The sequence below is a fragment of the Anomaloglossus baeobatrachus genome, chromosome 2 (assembly GCF_048569485.1).
Source record: "Anomaloglossus baeobatrachus isolate aAnoBae1 chromosome 2, aAnoBae1.hap1, whole genome shotgun sequence".
NCBI classification, from domain to species: Eukaryota; Metazoa; Chordata; class Amphibia; order Anura; family Aromobatidae; genus Anomaloglossus; species Anomaloglossus baeobatrachus.
This window is the reverse complement of record NC_134354.1, coordinates 705,814,999-705,838,830: the sequence shown is the minus strand read 5'-3', so window position 1 is coordinate 705,838,830 and position 23,832 is coordinate 705,814,999. Positions and strand designations below refer to the sequence as shown.

Sequence of the window (23,832 nt, the reverse complement as noted above, 5' to 3'; positions counted from 1 at the left end):
GCAGATCCGAATTCAGTCGGACAACGCCACGACGGTTGCGTACATCAACCACCAGGGCGGCACACGCGCAGTCGTCAAGCCTTCCGAGCAGTTCGGCGGATTCGGCTGTGGGCGGAAGCCACAGCCTCCACCATCTCCGCAGTTCACATCCCGGGCGTAGAAAACTGGGAAACAGATTTTCTCAGTCGCCAGGGCATGGATGCAGGGGAATGGTCTCTTCACCCGGACGTGTTTCTAGAGATCTGTTGCCGCCGGGGAACGCCGGACGTCGATCTAATGGCGTCTCGGCACAACAACAAAGTCCCGGCATTCATGGCTTGGTCCAAGGATCACAGAGCTCTGGCGGCAGACGCGCTAGTTCACGACTGGTCGCAGTTTCGACTGCCTTATGTTTTTCCTCCTCTGGCACTACTGCCCAGAGTGTTACGCAAGATCAGGTCAGACTGTCGCCGCGCCATCCTCGTCGCTCCAGACTGGCCGAGGTGATCGTGGTACCCGGATCTGTGGCACCTCACGGTGGGTCAACCGTGGACACTCCTAGACCGACCAGACTTGCTGCCTCAAGGGCCATATTTCCTTCTGAATTCTGCGGCTCTAAACCTGACTGTGTGGCCATTGAGTCCTGGCTCCTAACGTCATCAGGGATATCTCCAGATGTCATTGCCACCATGAGACAGGCCAGGAAACCAACGTCCGCCAAGATCTATCACAGGACTTGGAGGATCTTCTTATCCTGGTGCTCCGATCAGGGTTTTACTCCCTGGCCGTTTGCCTTGCCCACTTTTCTTTCGTTTCTTCAATCCGGAATGGACAAGGGCTTGTCTCTCGGCTCTCTCAAGGGACAAGTATCGGCGCTTTCCGGTCCCACCTCACAAGCGTCCGTTAACACCCTCGGATCTTAACAGGGTGCTGACGACTCTTCAAAAGCCACTTTTCGAGCCGATGCGGGATCTCTCTATCTCGCCTTTCGCAAAGGGTGGCCTTCCTAGTGGAGGTCACATCACTCAGAAGAGTGTCTCAGCTAGCAGCGCTGTCATGCAAAGCCCCCTTCCTGGTGTTTCACCAGGATAGGGTGGTTCTACGTCCGGTCCGGACTTTCTCCCTAAGGTATCCCCGTTTCATCTCAATCAGGATATCGTCTCCCCCTCTTTGGGTCCGCATCCAGTTCACCAATGTGAAAAGGATTTGCATTTATTAGATCTGGTGAGAGCACTCCGGCTCTACATGTCTCGCACGGCGCCCCTGCGCCGGTCTGATGCGCTCTTGTCCTTATCGCGGGCCAGAGTAAGGGATTTCAGGTTTTCAAGTCAACCTTGGCTCGGTGGATCAAGGAACCGATTCTTGAAGCCTACCGTTCTTTTAGGCTTCCGATTCCTGCAGGGCTGAAGGCCCATTCTACCAGAGCCGTCGGTGTCCTGGGCATTGCGACACCAGGCTACGGCTCGGCTGGTGTGTCAGGCGGCTACCTGGTCGAGTCTGCACACTTTCACGAAACACTATCAGGTGCATGCCGATGATTCGGCAGACGCCAGCCTAGGTAGGCGACTCCTTCAGGCGGCAGTTGCCCACCTGTAAGAGGGGGCCGTTTTTCGGCTCTTTTTATCGAGGTATTCTTTTACCCACCCAGGGATTGCTTTTGGACATCCCAATTGTCTGGGTCTCCCAATGGAGCGACAAAGAAGAAGGGAATTTTGTTTACTTACCGTAAATTCCTTTTCTCCTAGCTCCTATTGGGAGACCCAGCACCCGCCCCTATTCCCTTCGGGCTGTTGTTCTTTTGTGTACACATGTTGTTCATGTTGAATTGTTCTTTTGGTTCATGGTTTCAGTTCTCCGAACATCCTTCGGATTGAATTTACCTTAGACCAATTTATAAGTTTCCTCCTTCCTGCTTTGGCACCAAAACTGATGAGCCCGTGATGCACGGGAGGGTGTATAGCAGAGGGGAGGGGTTACACTTTTTAAAGTGTAATACTTTGTGTGGCCTCCGGAGGCAGAAGCTATACACCCAATTGTCTGGGTCTCCCAATAGGAGCTAGAAGAAAAGGAATTTACGGTAAGTAAACAAAATTCCCTTCTTTTATTTTACTATGTAGGTTTTTATATGTTTGCTTGTTTGTTTTTATTTTTTATCCCCTATGTAAAGTTTCAAGCAGGGAGCTGGAAGAATCTAATTCTGAAGATTTGTCACGGGACGTACAGTCCGCTGCCGTCTCAATACTCTTATGAGCTGCGGAGTCTTATTAAACAGATATTTCGCCAAAACCCCCGACAGCGACCGTCAGTGAACACTATACTGAAGAGAAGAGGCCTGCTAAAAATGGTGAATTTATGTGCATCTGCCCAGGTAAGTAGTGATGATCCCAGACTCTGGTGTTATGGGGAGTCATGCCTTGTCCTCTGAATGTTCTGCCTTTTATTAATAGCTTGATGACAACTCGGACCTTAAACATGAAGAATCTGCCTCAGTGATCCAGAATGTAACAGAACAGCAGGAAGCTTCTTCTGACGGTATTAATGTACTCATGTGTTCACTTATTTCAGTTGTTAAAGGGGGTGTCCACATTTTTGGGAAAAACGTTTTTCTTAGATGTACTTTTTTTGTGCTTTATTGCATATTTTGCAATATTTGCCTTAAAACAGCCTCTGTGTTGTACTGTCTATCACTAACTGAGTGTCTTCAAAGCAGGAGGAGAAAAGGGTTAATGCCGCGCAATCGGCCAGAATAAGATGTGGATATGTTGATAGATTAATAACTTTTTTATTCCATAGGTATACGCGTTTCGAGGTATGAAGACCTCTTCCTCAGGACCAGAATATCAACAAACTTGATATTCTGGTCCTGAGGAAGAGGTCTTCATACCTCGAAACGCGTATACCTATGGAATAAAAGCGTTATTATTCTATCAACATCTCCACATCTTATTCTGGTGGATTGCGCTGCATTAACCCTTTTTCTCCTCCTGCTTTGAAGACATTTCCACGTGGGGCCGCGGCAGCCGCCATTATCTCATGCTATCTATAGTGGTTTGACCCTTCACAACCACATCTGGTGAGTGTATTATATCATATATTACCTTGTTTATTTATCTGGTAAGACCCTATCAGCGCTTCTGTTTTTCTAGCTATATTACTACCACTAACTGAAGAATGAGTTAACTAAGAAACCATAAGTGAGCTCATTCTGACTGTCCAATTGGAGAGTTTCTGATTTTTTTATTTCTTTTTTATTTTAGCTTCTCTTTGCTCAATTATAACCACAGACCACATCATAATGAAATTTCCAGGGGAACAAAAAGCCTGTAAAAGGCAAACGGTGCAGAATTTTTATTGAAGATGAATTGCAAAAATTATTTTTCGCCTCAAATACATTAATTTACATATAAAAACAATGTCCCCAGAAGTGGATCACATTTTTAATAATATTAAATCACAATCCAAGACCAGTCTGCCCTTGGACCACAAAATACAGAATCTAGGCCAGCCCAAGTGACAGCCCCTGCTGATCAGTGAGGGTCTGACCATATTTTTGTATTATAAATGACCATATTGTATGATGGACTATTGACTAAAGGGGTTTTCTACTTTAAAAAACACCTGTCCTGTAAAATAAATATGCCCCGACCCTCCCCAGGTCCAGTGCTGCCTCTCTGCCGCTGCTCCAGTTTCTGTGCTTTGGCTTCAGCAGTGATGTCATGTTTACAGCTCACATCACCGCTGCAGCCGATCACTGAGCTCAGCATCTTGTGCAGTCTACATCTACAGAGCCGCTGAGATCAGTGATTGGGTGCAGCGGTGAAGTGCACTGTGGTCATGACTACACCGCTGCTGCCAAAACACAGATACCAGAGCAGCAGCAGAGAGGCAGCCCTGGACCTGGGGAGGGTGAGTGCCTGATTTATTTGCTATTTTACAGAGATAAGTGTTTGGGGATCACTTAAGTTGGAAGAAGACAAAAACATCTGCATCCGGGACACCGATCAGATAAATATATTTCCGAAAAGAGTTTATTATTATATAAACAACATGACTGACACCAAGTTATTCATGTTACCGGGAAAAAGTTAGTTTTCCACTTTTATTTTTTCTATAGCTCATGAATCCAGATTCCCGGTATCAGGAAGAAGACAATGGAAGAAAGAAGCCACCGAGACCGTCCCAGACCTTCTAGAAAATGCCTCTATCCTCACATCAAGCATCGGAGCAAACAGAAGTGAAGGTGACGGGTCACAGTGTAGTGGAGAATGTATGGAACATGTATCAACCGTAATTAGGATAGAATATACTGTACATACATTATATAGGATCATCAGGGGTCCGACTGTTAGCACCGCAGCGCAGACCCCTCATCATAATGCGGGTCACTTCCCATCTATTCTGCCTTATATTGAGGAATCAGTAATACATCTGGAAAACCCCATAATAATTAAAGTCATACAAGAGGAAAAAATACATATACAGTTAGGTCCAGAAATATTTGGACAGTGACACAAGTTTTGTTATTTTAGCTGTTTACAAAAACATGTTCAGAAATACAATTATATATATAATATGGGCTGAAAGTGCACACTCCCAGCTGCAATATGAGAGTTTTCACATCCAAATCGGAGAAAGGGTTTAGGAATCATAGCTCTGTAATGCATAGCCTCCTCTTTTTCAAGGGACCAAAAGTAATTGGACAAGGGACTCTAAGGGCTGCAATTAACTCTGAAGGCGTCTCCCTCGTTATCCTGTAATCAATGAAGTAGTTAAAAGGTCTGGGGATGATTACAGGTGTGTGGTTTTGCATTTGGAAGCTGTTGCTGTGACCAGACAACATGCGGTCTAAGGAACTCTCAATTGAGGTGAAGCAGAACATCCTGAGGCTGAAAAAAAAGAAAAAATCCATCAGAGAGATAGCAGACATGCTTGGAGTAGCAAAATCAACAGTCGGGTACATTCTGAGAAAAAAGGAATTGACTGGTGAGCTTGGGAACTCAAAAAGGCCTGGGCGTCCACGGATGACAACAGTGGTGGATGATCGCCGCATACTTTCTTTGGTGAAGAAGAACCCGTTCACAACATCAACTGAAGTCCAGAACACTCTCAGTGAAGTAGGTGTATCTGTCTCTAAGTCAACAGTAAAGAGAAGACTCCATGAAAGTAAATACAGCACTAGCATGAGGACGTAAGCCATACAGGGTTTAAAGGGCCAGCAGCAAGCAAGACGCTTCTGCCTCCCGAGCTCTGTGGACTGTGGAATGTGCCCGGGGGCCGCAGAAAAGGTCATGGCGGGCCGCATACGGCCCGCGGGCCGGAGGTTCCCCACCCCTGCTCTAAGTCAACAGTAAAGAGAAGACTCCATGAAAGTAAATACAAAGGGTTCACATCTAGATGCAAACCATTCATCAATTCCAAAAATAGACAGGCCAGAGTTAAATTTGCTGAAAAACACCTTATGAAGCCAGCTCAGTTCTGGAAAAGTATTCTATGGACAGATGAGACAAAGATCAACCTGTACCAGAATGATGGGAAGAAAAAAGTTTGGAGAAGAAAGGGAATGGCACATGATCCAAGGCACACCACATCCTCTGTAAAACATGGTGGAGGCAACGTGATGGCATGGGCATGCATGGCTTTCAATGGCACTGGGTCACTTGTGTTTATTGATGACATAACAGCAGACAAGAGTAGCCGGATGAATTCTGAAGTGTACCGGGATATACTTTCAGCCCAGATTCAGCCAAATGCCGCAAAGTTGATCGGACGGCGCTTCATAGTACAGATGGACAATGACCCCAAACATACAGCCAAAGCTACCCAGGAGTTCATGAGTGCAAAAAAGTGGAACATTCTGCAATGGCCAAGTCAATCACCAGATCTTATCCCAATTGAGCATGCATTTCACTTGCTCAAATCCAGACTTAAGACGGAAAGACCCACAAACAAGCAAGACCTGAAGGCTGCGGCTGTAAAGGCCTGGCAAAGCATTAAGGAGGAAACCCAGCGTTTGGTGATGTCCATGGGTTCCAGACTTAAGGCAGTGATTGCCTCCAAAGGATTCGCAACAAAATATTGAAATTAAAAATATTTTGTTTGGGTTTGGTTTATTTGTCCAATTACTTTTGACCTCCTAAAATGTGGAGTGTTTGTAAAGAAATGTGTACAATTCCTACAATTTCTATCAGATATTTTTGTTCAAACCTTCAAATTACACGTTACAATCTGCACTTGAATTCTGTTGTAGAGGTTTCATTTCAAATCCAATGTGGTGGCATGCAGAGCCCAACTCGCGAAAATTGTGTCACTGTCCAAATATTTCTGGACCTAACTGTATACAGCTTTGGCAAATATTAGGAGACCAATGCAAAATTTTCAGCTTTTCTGATTTTTCCTGTTTATAGGTATACTTTTTTTTTTTTTACGTGGTTTTTTACGTGTTTTTTTATTCTATAAACTACTGACAACATGTCTCCGAATTTACAAGCAATACATTTTGTATTTATTTTCTGAAAATGAGGAATGGTCAAAATAACAAAAAAATGCATTGCTTTCAGACCTCAAATAATGCAAAGAAAACAAGTTCATAATGATTTAGAAACAACAATACTAATAATGTTTTAACTCCGGAAGAGTTCAGAAATCAATATTTTGTGGAATAACCATGATTTTTAATCCCATCACAGCTTTCATGCGTCTTGGCATGCTTTTCACCAGTCTGTCACACTGCTTTTGGGTGACTTTATGCCACTCCTGGTGCAAAAATGTAAGCAGTTCTTGTTTGTTTGATGACTTGTGACTATCCATCTTCCTCTTGATTATTATATCCGCAGGTTTTCAATGAAGTTCAGGTCTGGAGATTGGGCTGGCCTTGACAGGGTTTTGAAGTGGTGGTCCTTCAGCCACACATTGATTGACCTACCTGGATGGCATGGCGCATTGTCCTGCTGGAAAAACCAGTCCTCAAAGTTGGGGAACATTGCTTGAGCAGAAAAAAGTAACTGTTTTTCCAGGATAACCTTGTATGCGGCTTTATTCATACGTTCTTCGCAAAGTTTAATCTGCCCAATTCCAGCCCAATTTCTGGAGTAAGGTCATCTTCTCTGATGAGTCTAACTTTCAGCTTTGCAAGGCTGGAATTGGGCAGATTAAACTTTGCAAAGGACCTGAACCCCATTGAAAACTTCTGGAAGGTAATCAAGAGGAAGATGGATAGTCACAAGCCATAAAACAAAGAACTGCTTAAATTTTTGCATAAGGTGGCATAAGGTCACCCAAAAGCAGTGTGATAGACTGGTGGAAAGCAGCCAAGACGCATGAAAGCTGGGATTACAAATCATGGTTATTCCACAAAATATTGATTTCTGAACTCTTCCTGAGGTAAAACATTATTAGTATTGTTGTTTCTAAATGATTATGAACTTGTTTTCTTTGCATTATTTGAGGTCTGAAAGCAATGCATTGTTTTGTTATTTTGACCATTTCTCATTTTCAGAAAATAAATACAAAATTTATTGCTTGGAAATTCGGAGACATTTTGTCAGTAGTTTATAGAATAAAAGAACAATGTACATTGTACCCCAAAATATACCTATAAAGGGAAAAATCCGAAAAACTGAACATTTTGCAGTGGTCTCTTAATTTTTGGCAGAGCTGTATTTATAAAAACCTCCTTTATAATTAAAAAACTTTAAATGTATTTATTTTACTTTATTTCTTCATATTTTGGTACTTTCAACTAATATATATATATATATATATATATATATATATATATATATATATACACAGTGCCTACAAGTAGTCTTCAACCCCCTGCAGATTTAGCAGGTTTGATAAGATGCAAATAAGTTAGAGCCTGCAAACTTCAAACAAGAGCAGGATTTATTAACAGATGCATAAATCTTACAAACCAACAAGTTATGTTGCTCAGTTAAATTGTAATAAATTTTCAACATAAAAGTGTGGGTCAATTATTATTCAACCTCTAGGTTTAATATTTTGTGGAATAACCCTTGTTTGCAATTACAGCTAATAATCGTCTTTTATAAGACCTGATCAGGCCGGCACAGGTCTCTAGAGTTATCTTGGCCCACTCCTCCATGCAGATCTTCTCCAAGTTATCTAGGTGTCTCATGTGGACTTTAATCTTGAGCTCCTTCCACAAGTTTTCAATTGGGTTAAGGTCAGGAGACTGACTAGGCCACTGCAACACCTTGATTTTTTCCCTCTTGAACCAGGCCTTGGTTTTCTTGGCCGTGTGCTTTGGGTCGTTGTCTTGTTGGAAGATGAAATGACGACCCATCTTAAGATCCTTGATGGAGGAGCGGAGGTTCTTGGCCAAAATCTCCAGGTAGTCCGTGCTATCCATCTTCATATAGATGCGGACCAGATGGCCAGGCCCCTTGGCTGAGAAACAGCCCCACAGCATGATGCTGCCACCACCATGGTTGACTGTAGGGATGGTATTCTTGGGGTCGTATGCAGTGCCATCCAGTCTCCAAACGTCACATGTGTGGTTGGCACCAAAGATCTCGATCTTGGTCTCATCAGACCAGAGAACCTTGAACCAGTCTGTCTCAGAGTCCTCCAAGTGATCATGAGCAAACTGTAGACAAGCCTTGACATGACGCTTTGAAAGTAAAGGTACCTTACGGGCTCGTCTGGAACGGAGACCATTGCGGTGGAGTACGTTACTTATGGTATTGACTGAAACCAATGTCCCCACTGCCATGAGATCTTCCCGGAGCTCCTTCCTTGTTGTCCTTGGGTTAGCCTTGACTCTTCGGACAAGCCTGGCCTCGGCACGGGTGGAAACTTTCAAAGGCTGTCCAGGCCGTGGAAGGCTAACAGTAGTTCCATAAGCCTTCCACTTCCGGATGATGCTCCCAACAGTGGAGACAGGTAGGCCCAACTCCTTGGAAAGGGTTTTGTACCCCTTGTCAGCTTTGTGACCCTCCACGATCTTGTCTCTGATGGCCTTGGAATGCTCCTTTGTCTTTCCCATGTTGACCATGTATGAGTGCTGTTCACAAGTATGGGGAGGGTCTTAATTAGTCAGAAAAGGCTGGAAAAAGAGATAATTAATCCAAACATGTGAAGTTCATTGTTCTTTGTGCCTGAAATACTTCTTTATACTTTAGGGGAACCAAACAGAATTCTGGGGGTTGGAGGGGTTGAATAATAAATGACCCTCTGAATAAACTTTTCTTAATCGTTCCTATGGGAGACCCAGACATTGGGTGTATAGCTTCTGCCTCCGGAGGACACACAAAGTACTACACTAAAAAGTGTAGCTCCTCCCTCTGAGCATATACACCCCCTGGATAAGCAAATATAGCCAGTTCAATGCTTTGTGTTCAGGAGGCACACATCCACACATGCATTCTCATCTGATTTTTGATTTTTGGAAAGAGTTTGAAGAAAAGCGGGTCCAAGCCTGGACTCCCGGCATGTCCCTTCTCACCCCACTATGTCGGCGGTGTTGTTAAGGTTGTTTTCAGGGCTGGAGCCTTACATGCCGCGCTCCTTCACCATCCCTCGGGCTCTGGCTTGAAGTGGGAGCCAGCACGGTTCTCCCTGCCTTGCAGGAGACCGGTCTCCATCCGCAGCCCTTAAGGATCCTGCCGGACGGAGCACTCATCCCTCAGGGACCTGGCCCTGCGTCTCACAAGCTAAGTATCTGAGACGTTATTGTCGGGGGGTCCCTTGTACTTTATTGTTGGGGAGAGTGGGCTGTGTATCTATTCTGACATTTCCGGCCGATTCTCTGGTTTTCACCTGAGAACCGCGCCGATGGTGCCTGCGCGCCGGCCGCATCGTTAAATTTAGGCCCCGGCTTCGCCTGAGGCCTAGTTTCGATTTCACTGCCCCTGCATGTCAATCATGCAGAGGGACAGTGCGGCTCTGCCCAGCGGCCGTTCGGCACAGGGGAGGGACACTCCTCTCTGAGGAAATATTCCCTCCCCTGTATCTCTCCTTGGCCCTCCGGATCCCGCTCTTAGAGTAGGCCCCGCCCCCTCTCCTCGCTCCGGCGCCATTTTATCAGCGTTCTCACAGCGATCGGCGCTGGCTGCAGCATCTCTCTGGGGGTCCGGGCTGTGGGATCTGGAGGGCACACAAACGGTCGGGTAAGCCACAACCTCCGGTTGTGGACCTGCTTATATACTCTCTGGGGGTCATTCTGGCTCAGAGCCCCCACTTCAGCAGCATGTCTCACACGAGGAGCAAGGCTGTACTCAATATGCACTGCATGTAAGCTCGTACTGCCTGAACCGAGCACATATCCACATTGGGATGCCTGCTCTAACATGGTGGTGCCTCAGCCTGGAGTCTCATCCCCAGTGGTCCCTCCGGCTGCTCCGGCTCCGGTGGCTGAACCCCCGGCTTGGGTAGAATCCTTCTCTAAGTCTATCTCCCAGTCTTTTGCCAACTCCATGGGAGAGTTGTCCCGGACTCTGTTGAGCATGCATCAGCCCCCTTCTCAGGGCGCCTCTGCTGCTACGGCTCGCTCAGCAGAGCTCACAGAGGATTCTTCATCTGCTCCCAGACCCCGTCCTCCTAAAAGGATACGCAGGGTCCCCTCTCCTTCCTCGTCCCGCGGCTCTGATTTACGAGCTGACTCGTAGGACGAGGAGGATGCCTTTACTGGGGGCTCGGACGCTACCTCCATGTGCCCCATTGATCTATCCGAAGGTGACGCAGATGTTAGTGATTTGATTGCGTCCATTAATTCTGTACTGGACCTCAATCCGCCAGTATCAGAGGAGCAACCCTCTCTGGCAGAAAAGCACCAGTTTACCTTGCCTAAGAGAACAAGGAGTGTGTTCTTTAACCACTCCAGTTTTCAGGCCACTGTGACCAAGCCTAGGGCTTGTCCTGACAAACGCTTCCCAAAGCGTGGTTCTGATGACCGTTTTCCCTTTCCACCAGAGGTGGTCAAGGAGTGGGCTCATTCACCAAAGGTAGACCCTCCGGTGTCTAGACTCTCAGCCCGGACAGTTATATCAGTGGCTGATGGCACCTCACTTAGGGATTCCACTGACCGCCAGGTTGACCTTCTGGCCAAATCTGTATATGAGGCGGCAGGGGCCTCGTTCTCCCCATCTTTTGCAGCAGTGTGGGCTCTCAAAGCCATCTCTGCTTCTCTAGAGGAGATGCATTCCCTCACCAGGGACTCTATGCCCGAAATGGTTGCCTTAACTTCCCAGGCTTCAGCCTTTTCATCCTATGCCATGTCTGCCATGCTGGAGGCTTCTCACCGCACTGCGGTGGCTTCGGCTAATTCCCTCGCTATCCGCAGGATCTTGTGGCTTTGAGAGTGGAAGGCAGACGCTTCTTCAAAGAAGTACCTTGCTGGGCTCCCATTTGCTGGGTCCAGGCTGTTCGGTGAACAACTGGATGAAATTATTAAGGAAGCTACTGGCGGGAAGAGTACTTCCTTGCCACAAACTAAAACCAGGAAACCTGTCCAGGGCAGGAACCAGTCGAGGTTTCGTTTCTTTCGTTCCTCCAACTGGTCGTCCTCTAAGCCCTCGGCCTCGTCCACTAACTCAGCCAAGGACCAAAAACCCAACTGGCGCACGAAGCCGCGTCCTCAGAAGACCGCAGGAGCTGCTGCCACTAAGGCAGCCTCCTCTTGACTATCTGGCCGCGCCAGCAACGTCCTTGGTCGGTGGCAGGCTCTCCCACTTTGGCGACGTGTGGTTTCAACGCGTCTCCGATCAGTGGATGCGGGATATCATCTCCCACGGCTACAGGATAGAATTCTCTTCCAGCCCGCCAAACAGATTTTTTCTGTCAACTCCCCCCTGCTCCAAGGCCGCCGCCTTCTCTCAGGCCGTGGCATCCTTGCAGGCCAACGGAGTAATTGTACCGGTTCCCGCCCGGGAACGGTTCAGAGGTTTCTACTCAAATCTCTTCCTAGTCCCCAAAAAGGACGGTTCCTTCCGGCCCATCCTGGATCTCAAGCTTCTCAACAAGCATGTTCAGGTGCGGCATTTTCGCATGGAGTCTCTGCGATCAGTCATTGCCTCAATGACCCAAGGAGATTTCCTAGCATCCATCGACATCAGAGATGCCTATCTGCATGTGCCAATTGCAGTTTCACACCAGCGTTGGCTACGTTTTGCAATCGGAGAGGAACATTTTCAATTCGTGGCTCTCCCCTTCGGGTTAGCCACGGCCCCTCGAGTATTCACCAAGGTCATGGCAGCAGTGGTTGCGGTTCTGCACCTCCAGGGGTTGGCAGTGATTCCTTACCTGGACGACCTTCTAGTCAAGGCTTCATCCAGTGCAGACTGTCAGCGGAGTGTCTCGCTCACTCTCGCCACTCTAGTCCAATTCGGGTGGCTTGTCAATCTGCCCAAGTCCACTCTGACTCCGACCCAGAAGCTCACGTACCTAGGGATGCAATTCGAGACTCTGCCGGCACTTGTGAAGCTGCCCTTAGTCAAACAGCAGTCCCTCCATCTGGTGGTGCGCTCTTTGCTGAGGCCCCGCCGTCAGTCCATCAGGCACCTAATGCAGGTGCTGGGTCAGATGGTGGCGTCAATGGAAGCGGTTCCCTTTGCCCAGTTCCATCTGCGACCTCTGCAGCTGGACATTCTCCGCTGTTGGGACAAGCGGACTTCCTCCTTGCACAGGTTAGTGGCTCTGTCGCCACAGACCAGGGGCTCCCTTCAGTGGTGGCTTCGGCCCCTCTCTCTGTCTCAGGGGCGCTCCTTCCTGTCCCCGTCCTGGGTGATCCTCACCACGGATGCCAGTCTATCCGGCTGGGGAGCAGTATATCTCCACCACAGAGCGCAGGGCACTTGGACTCCGTCCGAATCAGCCCTCTCGATCAATGTGCTGGAAATCAGAGCTGTGCTTCTAGCTCTCTTAGCCTTTCACCACCTGTTGGCGGGCAAGCACATTCGAGTTCAGTCAGACAACGCGACAGCGGTTGCCTACATCAATCACCAGGGCGGGACACGCAGCCGCCTGGCAATGTTGGAGGTTCAACGCATCCTTCAGTGGACGGAGGACTCCAAGTCCACCATATCCGCAGTCCACATCCCAGGCGTGGAAAACTGGGAGGCAGATTATCTCAGCCGTCAAACCGTGGACAGCGGTGAGTGGGCTCTGCATCCGGCAGTGTTTCGGTCAATCTGCCGCAAGTGGGGCACTCCGGAAGTGGATCTAATGGCATCCCTGCAGAACAACAAGGTTCCGGTTTACGTGGCTCGCTCCCACGATCCTCAGGCCTTCGCCGCGGACGCTCTGGTTCAAGACTGGTCCCAGTTTCGTCTGTCCTACGTGTTTCCCCCTCTAGCTCTCTTGCCCAGAGTTCTGCGCAAGATCAGAATGGAGGGCCGTCGAGTCATTCTCATTGCTCCAGACTGGCCCAGGCGAGCTTGGTACCCAGACCTGCTCCATCTGTCCGTAGAGGTGCCGTGGCATCTTCCGGACCGTCCAGACCTTCTCTCACAAGGTCCGTTTTTCCGCCAGAATTCTGCGGCTCTCAGATTGACGGCGTGGCTCTTGAGTCCTGGATCTTGACGACTTCTGGTATCCCTCCTGAAGTCATCTCCACTATGACTCGGGCTCGGAAGTCTTCCTCGGCCAAAATATATCACAGGACCTGGAGAATTTTCCTGTCCTGGTGTCGCTCTTCCGGCCATGCTCCTTGGCCTTTTTCCTTGCCGACCCTCCTGTCCTTTCTACAGTCCGGTCTGCAGCTAGGACTATTCCTCAATTCCCTCAAGGGACAGGTCTCGGCTCTGTCAGTGTTGTTCCAGCGGCGTATCGCCCGGCTGGCTCAAGTGCGCACCTTCATGCAGGGCGCATCTCACATCATTCCGCCTTACCGGCGGCCTTTGGATTCCTGGGACCTTAATCTGGTCCTCACGGCTTTGCAGAAACCCCCCTGTGAGCCTCATAGGGAGGTTTCTTTGTCTCGTCTTTCACAGAAAGTGGTCTTTCTAGTGGCCATAACTTCCCTCAGGAGAGTCTCTGATTTGGCTGCGCTCTCTTCGGAGTCACCTTTTTTGGTTTTTCATCAAGACAAGGTGGTTCTCCGTCCGACTCCGGACTTTCTCCCTAAGGTGGTATCTCCTTTCCACCTTAACCAGGACATTTCCCTGCCTTCCTTTTGTCCGGCTCCTGTTCATCGCTTTGAAAAAGCGTTGCATACTCTGGATCTGGTGCGGGCGCTCCGGATCTATGTGTCTCGCACCGCTGTTCTTAGGCGGTGCACCTCTCTTTTTGTGCTGACCACAGGTCGGCGTAAGGGCCTCTCGGCTTCTAAGCCGACCCTAGCTCGTTGGATTAGGTCGGCCATTTCCGATGCCTACCAGTGTACTCAAGTGCCTCCCCCGCCGGGGATCAAGGCACACTCGACCAGAGCTGTCGGTGCCTCTTGGGCTTTCAGGCACCAGGCTACGGCTCAGCAGGTCTGTCAGGCTGCCACTTGGACTAGTCTGCATACCTTTTCGAAGCACTACCAAGTGCATGCTCATGCTTCGGCAGATGCGAGCTTGGGCAGTCGCATCCTTCAGGCGGCTGTCGCCCATTTGTGAAGTTAGGTTTCGCCTACTTCTCAGTTTTCTGTTTATTCCCACCCATGGACTGCTTTGAGACGTCCCAATGTCTGGGTCTCCCATAGGAACGATAAAGAAAAAGAGAATTTTGTTTACTTACCGTAAATTCTTTTTCTTATAGTTCCGTATTGGGAGACCCAGCACCCTCCCTGTTGCCTGTTGGCAGTTTCTTGTTCCGCGTGTTATCACCGGCTGTTGTTGTAGACAGAGGCTCCGGTTGTTCCGGTTCTTGCTCTATCTCTACTTGTGGGTGGCTATTCTCCTTCAGCTTTTGCACTAAACTGGCTATATTTGGTTATCCAGGGGGTGTATATGCTCAGAGGGAGGAGCTACACTTTTTAGTGTAGTACTTTGTGTGTCCTCTGGAGGCAGAAGCTATACACCCAATGTCTGGGTCTCCCAATACGGAACTATAACAAAAAGAATTTACGGTAAGTAAACAAAATTGTCTTTTTCACAATTTAAAAAAAAAAATAACATTCTTTTTTGCTGCAGTGCATTTCACACTTCCAGGCTGATCTAAAGTCCAAATGTCACAATGCCAAGTTAATTCCGAATGTGTAAACCTGCTAAATCTGCAGGGGGTTGAATACTACTTGTAGGCACTGTATATATATATATATATATTATATATATATATATATATATATATATATATATATATATATATATTTTTTTTTTTTACTTATCTATACATAAATATAACATGGCCAGGCCTGGTAAACCAATACAGAAATGGTATTAATTTATTTTTTCCTTTTTTCTACACTGCTTTACCGATGTCCATAATACCAGCATGGACCATCCGTGGTTTGTGCAGTAGGAGGCAATGTGTCCTGCTGTGGCTCCTGAGTATTCAGTGAGTTCTGAGTGCAATGTGAGCTGCTCATGTGTGTGTGCACTCGAAGGCATAGTGACCTTATCCAATAAGGCAGATGGTGGAGGAGAATCCATTATATCCCACAGCACTGGCTCCCCTGCTCAATGCTGGTGCCCCGGGGAACACAGCAGGGTGCCGTACACTGGGTGCACCCTTGGTGCTGTTGGAATACTTCAGTGCAAATTTCACCTACTTTTTTTTTACCTTGCTCTGGCTCCTGTAAATTCAATGCTGTCAATCAAGGAAACACGTGGAGATTACAAGAAGTTGCACTGACCTGCATTGTCACACCAAGGGTACACCAAGCAACTGGGCTTGGTTTGAACAGTCATTTTGTGCTGGTAGATCCCTTTTAACTTATCTAAAGGGGTTGCCCAGTTAATATAGGCAATCCACAGGATAGGTTGGGACTGATAGTTTAGTGGGAGTTCGACCGTTGAGACCCCCAATCAATTGGTAGAATAGAGTGTTAGTGACTGACTGCTTTGAAGCTTGGCATTTTCAGTCCCATAAGTCACGGCAGTCGAGCATATGCGTTAATAGAGAGAAACGTACTGGTTGAGGTCCCAGCGATCGCACAGCCCCTTTAAAGGGAACTTGTCAGAACTTGTCAGGTCCCCTATGCACCTAGAACCAGGAGCAGTTCTGGGTGCATATTGCTAATCCCTGCCTAACCGTCCCTGTATCTAGTAGCATAGATAAAGAGATCTTTAGAAAAAGTATTTCTAAAGATCCTTTATGATATGCTAATGAGCGCAGGGACGAGTCACAAGAGTGTTATTTCCCCCGAATAGGCCGCCCTCCATTGGGGCGTGCTATCTTGCTATTCAATGCCCATTGCCCAGTGTCTTCCTTGGTGACGCATGTACCTGTGTCTATTGTCACCGCATCAGACGCCGGGCAGTGTGCATGATCAGAAGTCCCAGCACTTCTGGTCATGCGCACTAGACCTCTCTGAAGCCGGGACGTGTACACTTGGCTTCATAGTGCGCATGACCAGAACTGCGGTGTCTTCTGATCATGAGCACTGAGCCTAAACGCAGCATCTGAGAGGCAATGACAACGGACACAGGTACGTGCGTCACTGCTGATGATTCTGGACAATGGGCATTGAATAGCATGTTAGCACACCCCTGCGGGCATACTAACATGCTAAGAGGGCGGACTAGTCGGGGGAAATAACACCCTTGCGACTAGTCTCTGAGCTCATTAGCGTATCATAAAGGATCTTTAGAAATACTTTTCAAAAGATCACTTTATCTATGCTACTAGATTCAGCGCCCCCTGAGGAAGACATCGCTTGAAATGTGCGTAGGGGTATTGCGACATACAGGACCTGTGACCATTCCCTAAAGTATAGGATCGCTTCACATACCTCATTCTATCAGATACACTGAAAGATATCTTGCATGTTGCACTTTATGGGAGTACCTTTTACCTATTCTTACAAACACTTTAATACATCTATTTATTGGAAATTTGGTCATAGCACTAAGCACTTTATTGTTCTGTAATACCGCTGCTGAACACTAGGGAATTTTCTTGTCTTTATTTGATTTTATATTTCACTTCTGTCTATGGTAATTTTGACATGTATATTAATAAAAATCAGTTTTTAATACTAATATTCTGGCACTATTCCCTTTACTTTGGATCTTAGCGGGTTCTCATTAGGGTTTTTTTTTATTTCATTTATGTAGATACAGGAACGGTTAGGCAGGGATTAGCAATATGCACCCAGAACTGCTCGTGCTTTTGGGTGCATATTGGACCTAACAGGTTCCCTTTAACCCCATTCCTCAGCAAGCAGCATGGAAATAAGAGATGAATTGGGGAGGGTCAGCGTCTCTTTAATGTATGAATGCAATGTGACCATGTCACTGAATATCCTTCCATCAGCAGCTGCAGGTTCTCTCTTCTCTTTCTCTTCGTATTGTTACTCTGTGCAGTTTTCTGCAGACATCACTCGTCTCACGCTTCTTTCTGCACACAGGAGGCCGTGTTATAAAGTATGGACTGAACGAGAAGAGGAAAGAATGGAAAAAAGAGGCGCCGGAAACTCTCCTCCATATCCTGAATAACCTGGATCTCTGCTCAGCATTCCAGACCTACACCATCTACAGATCCAGTACGTGTCCTGAGTTACACACAGATCCATATAACGATGATCCGCATGATTACTCCATTACACAGGTCTGGGGGGATCAGGTTTGGTAACTGTTGATGGTGACGATTTGACATCATTGTTAACATTGATGATGTCAGTGACTTATAGGCAAATACTGCCGCATTGGTAGAAACCTGTCCGTTCAGGGCAGCGGGTGACGAGAAGCTGCCGGGGACCCGCACGTCCGAGTAGGGTACCCCGCATCTATTATTATTATTATTATACTATTAAAAGTACCTTTTTCTCTGAAGCACCGCAGCATTTCGGAGTTAAAAATACATGACTGGGTTCATACAGGCACGCATGGTCTGATACACGCTGCCCATGGATGGCGAAGCATATATCAGATGTCAGATTCTACTTTAAAGGAAATCTATTACCAGATTTCACAATGCAAACTGCATGCTTAATTAAATAGATCTTGGACCCAATGAGGCTGGTGTACTTACTATGAAAATTCATGTCAGAATGGCTGTATAGTCCTTTTGGAAATGTTATCTCAATCTCCTCCTACCTTGCTCCTCAGTGTGCCTCCTTCCTGCTGGCCAGAAGCATCACGGTTAAGGGAAAAGCTGATACTGAAGCAATGCTGTCTCCGCATTCTCAGGATTCATGGGTACCCCACGGGTACGACTCACAGCAAGTTTTAAAGGGGCTTTCCCAATATTGACACCTATCTTCTAGGGGATAACCTACTGATTGAAGGAGGGCTGACTACTGAGACCCCCAACAATCCTGAAAACAGGGCTCTGCATATCCTCGTTTGATTGGAGTAGAGGTCAATCATGCGGACCTCTGCTCAATTCATTACCTATAGGACTTCAGAGAAAGCCGTGTATAGCGGTCGGCTATTTCAATGTTATAGACAATGATTGGAGTGTAGTGCGCACGCTTCCAGCGGTCAGATCCCCAGTCATCTTGTAAGTCACTGCCTTATAGATACTGATAACTTTGAATATTAAAAAAGTTGTCCCACACTTTTTTTTTTTTTTTTTTTTTTTTAGGCATGGATTACCGTAATTGAAAATAATGAGCTGAGGCATATTCACCTTCCAAATCCCCCGCAGATCCTGCACAGGCTGCTCCGGAGAACTACGCTAGTTCTGGAAGTGGTGTACCCCATTCGTAAGTCACAGCACCGCTGCAGCCAATTACAGGCTTTATCGAAGAGCGCAATCATGGGATGTTTCTATACAGATGTTCTACTCCTCTGACCGCTGCAGCTAATCACAGGCTTCAGCAGGGCTGTGACTTTTGAATGGGATAAACACTGATTCTGGAGCGGATGCAGACCCCAGAGCGGCCTCTGCAGGATCCATGGGGGTCGCTGGACGGTAAATATTAATTAGTTTATAATTTATAATCAATCTATGCATAAAAAAATATTTTCTAGTTGCACAACCACTTTAATTGACTCAACCCTACATATTTAATAGGTGATCAATTGAATGATAATTTTGCCATCTTCTTACCTGGTTAGTTTTTGTTGTTAGTTTTCACTATTTCTTATTTTGTTTCCCGCTTTGTCTCGTTGTACAGCGCTGCAGAATATGGTGGTGATCTATAAGGGATCTTTAGTATTATAAATATCATTATTACATTATAGAAGTCCCAGTATAAAATATCCACAGTGATATCATGATGTGACTTCTATGACTGATCATATTTGTGTATGATCAGTTTCTGCAACATATCCAAGCTCCAGGGCCCCAATGCAAACGCTCCAACAGAGCTCCCAATTTTCTGAGCTCTAATAGTATTGGTCATCTTATATGGGCCAAAGGGACAATTTTTGGGTCCCCGCAGACTCCAAGGTTCCCCCCTATTATAGTTCTTCCACAGTATCCAGAATAAGGCCCTGTGCCCACCGGAGAAAATACCTGTGGACTTTGCTGCAAAAAACCTGCACATTTTCTAGATTTTCCAGATAAATCCGCAGGTTTGTGCAAGTACTGACACTCCCCATGTTATCTTATGGGATTTGGGGAGTGCTGTTTCAATGCTATGGATTTTGCACCTGCGAAAAATGCTGCGGATTTCCCGCAGCCGCACGTAACTGCATTTCAATTATTCCTGCGGATTTCCTGCCTTTCCACTATGGATATACAGGGGGGGAAATCTGCAAGAATAACACTCGAATTCCGCACGTTTTCCGCAATATTTCCACATGAAATCCACAGCAATGGATAGCTGTAGATTCCGGGAAGCTGCTGCGTGAACCTGAGGAAATAACTGCACAAAATTCCGCTGGTATTTTCTCCCGAGGGCACAGGGCCTAATAGATGATCTAGCTGGGTCTTCAGGTACAGAAGATACTTCTTTAATAGGATTTATCCATTTAATACAATGGATCATATTTGATAGAGGCTTGAAAACTACAGACGGTTGGCAACCTCTGATATGTCTGGATGTTATTTGTCTGCACAACAGAAGCCCCTAAAGATTGTCTGAAGGGTCCGCTCTTTAACAACATCCAAGCTCCAGATGCCACAGACAGCCGAGAAGAAGACATTGAGATGGATCCCGAGAGACTGGCGTCCAGATCTGATGATGAAGACACGTGAGTTTCATGTTTCTCATTCATTTCGTACCTGACGTTTCCAAACCACAGAGAAGATCCAGTTGTCGGGAGTAAAGCGTCCAAGATTCCATTATATTTAATAATATCATATACAGGGACGGGTAAGATAAACGTCTCAGAATCCTAATCGTGATGCTCTCCAACCAGTGTGAAGGTGACTGTCCACCTTTTAACATTTGTCGTTTTCTTGGATCCAAGATTCTGCGCTCACTCATTTCTGGATATATTTATTTAATTACAAGCTCTTCAAAGTTCTAAATCCCCAAATTACTCATAGCTATTACCAAAAGATAAAACCAACTGCCTGCAGCCTCCACTCTGGGCACTCTGAAATATAAGCCACCCCATATACATTCGCTGTTGGCAGAATGATCTTTCGGGCTGGCAGCAATCTCTTCTGACTCCTCCATATTCTAAGCACTCGCTCCACCGGGTGCTACTGACTTCTCTGGCAGCAACTCCCCTACTCACAGCATGAGCACAAACATAGCCCCTCTATATACAGCAGGAGCCCACACACAGCCCCACTATATACAGCATGAACCCACACATAACCCCCTATATACAGTATGATCCCGCACATAGCCCTCTACATACAGTATGAGCCCACAAATGGCCCCACTATATACAATATGAGCCCACAGACAGCCCCCTTATATGTAGCATGAGCGCACACATAGCCCCCTATATACATTATGAGACCACACATAGCCCCCTATATACAGTATGAGACCACACATAGCCCCCTGTATACAGTATGAGCCCACACATGGCCCCATACATGCAGCATGAGCCCACACATGGTCCCCTATATAGAGCACTAGCTGTACTACCCGGCTTCGCCCGGGTTAATAACTGCTGTTATCAAAATAGAATGTATTAACAAAAATGTATTCTGCACACAAAAACCACAAAACAAATAGATATAAATGTAATTATAATGTCTGTCTCCCCCTCTGTATATATCTCTCTGTCTCTCTCTCTATCTCTTTGTCTGTCTGTCTCTTTCCCTGTCTGTCTCTGACTGTCTCTTTCTCCGTCTTTCTTAATCTCTTTCCCTGTCTATCTATCTCTGTCACTTTCCCTGTCTGTCTCATTCCCTGTCTGTCTCTGTCTCTTTCCCTGTGTCTGTCTCTTTCCCTGTGTCTGTCTCTTTCCGTGTCTGTCTCTTTCCCTGTGTCTGTCTCTTTCCCTGTTTCTGTCTCTTTCCCTGTGTCTGTCTCTTTCCCTTTGTCTGTCTCTTTCCCTGTGTCTGTCTCTTTGTCTGTCTCTTTACCTGTCTTTGTCTGTCTCTTACCCTGTCTGTCTCTTTCCTTCTCTTTCCCTGTTTGTCTGTTTCCCTGTGTCTGTCTCTTTGTGTCTGTCTCTTACCCTGTCTATGTCTGTTTCTTACCCTGTCTGTGTCTGCCTCTTTCCCTGTCTGTGTCTGTCTCTTTCCCTGGCTGCATTGTGACACGCCAACATTCCATTTAAGGGCGTGGCTGCGCATTCTTCTGAAGTTCTGGCTGCACTGTGGCTCCCAGCTCAATTCGCTTTAATGGAGGCAGGTTTTTTGGTGAATAACTGTAAAGCACGGGGTTAAAATTTCCCCTCAAAACATAGCCTATGACGCTCTCGGGGTCCAGAAGTGTGAGTGTGCAAAATTTTGTGGCTGTAGCTGCGACGGTGCAGATGCAAATCCCGGACACACACACACACACACACACACACACACACACACATTCAGCTTTATATATTAGATGAGCCCACACATGGCCCCCTATATAGAGCATGAGCCCACACATGGTTCCTTATATAGAGCATGAGCCCACACACAGCACCCCTTATATACAGCATGAGCTTTCATATAGCCCCAAATACATACAGTATGAGCCCCCACACATCCCATACACATACAAATTAACACAACAAAACACTCATACTCCCCTCGCTTTCCTTCCCCCGGGGCTCCACTTCTTCTTCAGGCTGTCTTGCACACGCTGCTGTCGGCTGATTATATCATCACGCCCCTGTATTGCTGACACTGTAGTTCCAGGAAAGCTCCCTGCCCAAAGATCTGCACCGAAGGAACAGAAGGGAGGTATATAAAACAGTATAATGAGGGCAATCTGGCCATGAGCCCCCGGTGCCTCAGGCCCTGGACAGTGGACCAGATTGCCCTCATTATAATCCTCCTATGTGCACAATACATTGACATGGCACAATTCCCATAATGCTTTCTTGTTGCTGTCATACATGCACTCTACTATTTTGTGTAGAAAAAAAAAAAGGTCCCATAATGGATTTCACACAACCATTGCGGTTGTGTCACCATGCCCCTTTATAGACGTCATAGAACATTTCTTTCACAAGTCACTTCTGCCATAATGTTGTTGGATGTTATGTCACACGGGGTGGCACGGTGGCTCAGTGGTTAGCACTGCGGTCTTGCAGCGCTGGGGTCCTGGGTTCAAATCCCACCAAGGACAACATCTGCAAGGAGTTTGTATCATCTCCCAGTGTTTGTGTGGGTTTCCTTCCACACTCCAAAAAAACATACTGATGAGGAATTTAGATTGTGAGCCCCACTGGGACAGTGTTGCCATTGAATGTAAAGCGCTGGAAATCTGCACCGTTGTATCCAGTTCACCTGTGTGATGCTAGTAAATTATTCTGCTCTCTTATTCTCCAAACTACAGGGATTTTGAGGAAGACGAGGTGGATCCAGACTGGGTCTCTGAGCTGCAGAAGGTGACAGATTCCCAGTAATACCGATGACTATCCTCTGACGACCGACGACCATCTTCTGAAGGAAATCGTGTAACGTTGTCTCAACATAGCAGTACAAGAGAATGGACTTCTTAGTATAGACATTTAAAAATTAACAGTACCCTGGTCTTGCAACCACGTCTGTAGTCCGTGGCCACCATATCAAAGCTCTGTGAACCGCCTCCTACCTCGCTGAAGCCCCAGCATCTCAACCTTATTAGTAGGCCAAGTGGTAGGTCATTGTTACAGCGGCCTACTAATGAGAAGAGGCCCTGGGGAAGCGGCAGGTAGAAGCAATTTCACGGGCCACTCACAAGGCTCCTGGACCAAGGTCCCGCAAATCTTACTGTAGAACACTACTTATTTATCAATAAAAATGTGTTTATGGAATTTCAATATGGGAAATTTTGTGTGAATTTTTTTTGCCCTGGTCAGAACCCACCTGGAATACTGTGTACAGTTATGGGCGCCCCAATTCAATAAAGACATCGATATATTGGAGCAAGTCCAGAGAAAAGCAATCAAGATGGTAGAAGGTCTGCACACCATGTCATATGAAGAACGGCTATAAAAACTAGGGATGTTTAGTTTGAAAAAGAGAAGGCTGAGAGGAGACTTATTAGTGGTCTACAAATATCGGAAAGGTAGTCATAGTGCAGAGGGGACTACCCTATTCTCATTAGCACAAGGAAGTACAAGAAGCAATGGGATGAAACTAAAAGGAAGGAGATTCAGATTAGACATTAGGAAAAACTGTCTGACAGTGAGGGCAGTCAGGGAGTGGAACAGGCGACCACTGGAGGTAGTGAGGGCAGTAGGAGAGGGGAACAGGCTACCGCGGGAGGTAGTGAGGGCAGTAGGAGAGGGGAACAGGCTACCGTGGGAGGTAGTGAGGGCA

The 23,832-nt window shown here is 46.7% G+C and overlaps 1 protein-coding gene across 1 annotated transcript in view; it reads left to right on the top strand.

The window, feature by feature from the left end:
- The window catches only part of NEK3 (NIMA related kinase 3), a 56,788-nt gene extending 33,458 nt beyond the window's left edge, over nt 1-23,330 (top strand). Inside the window, exons 9-14 of the mRNA XM_075337304.1 lie at nt 2,147-2,347; nt 2,427-2,511; nt 4,094-4,219; nt 17,432-17,566; nt 20,036-20,165; nt 22,865-23,330. Of these exons, the coding sequence (XP_075193419.1) occupies nt 2,147-2,347; nt 2,427-2,511; nt 4,094-4,219; nt 17,432-17,566; nt 20,036-20,165; nt 22,865-22,934 (747 nt within the window). The 3' untranslated portion in view covers nt 22,935-23,330. The remainder of the gene's footprint in view (nt 1-2,146; nt 2,348-2,426; nt 2,512-4,093; nt 4,220-17,431; nt 17,567-20,035; nt 20,166-22,864) is intronic.
- The last annotated feature ends 502 nt before the right edge of the window (nt 23,331-23,832 follow it).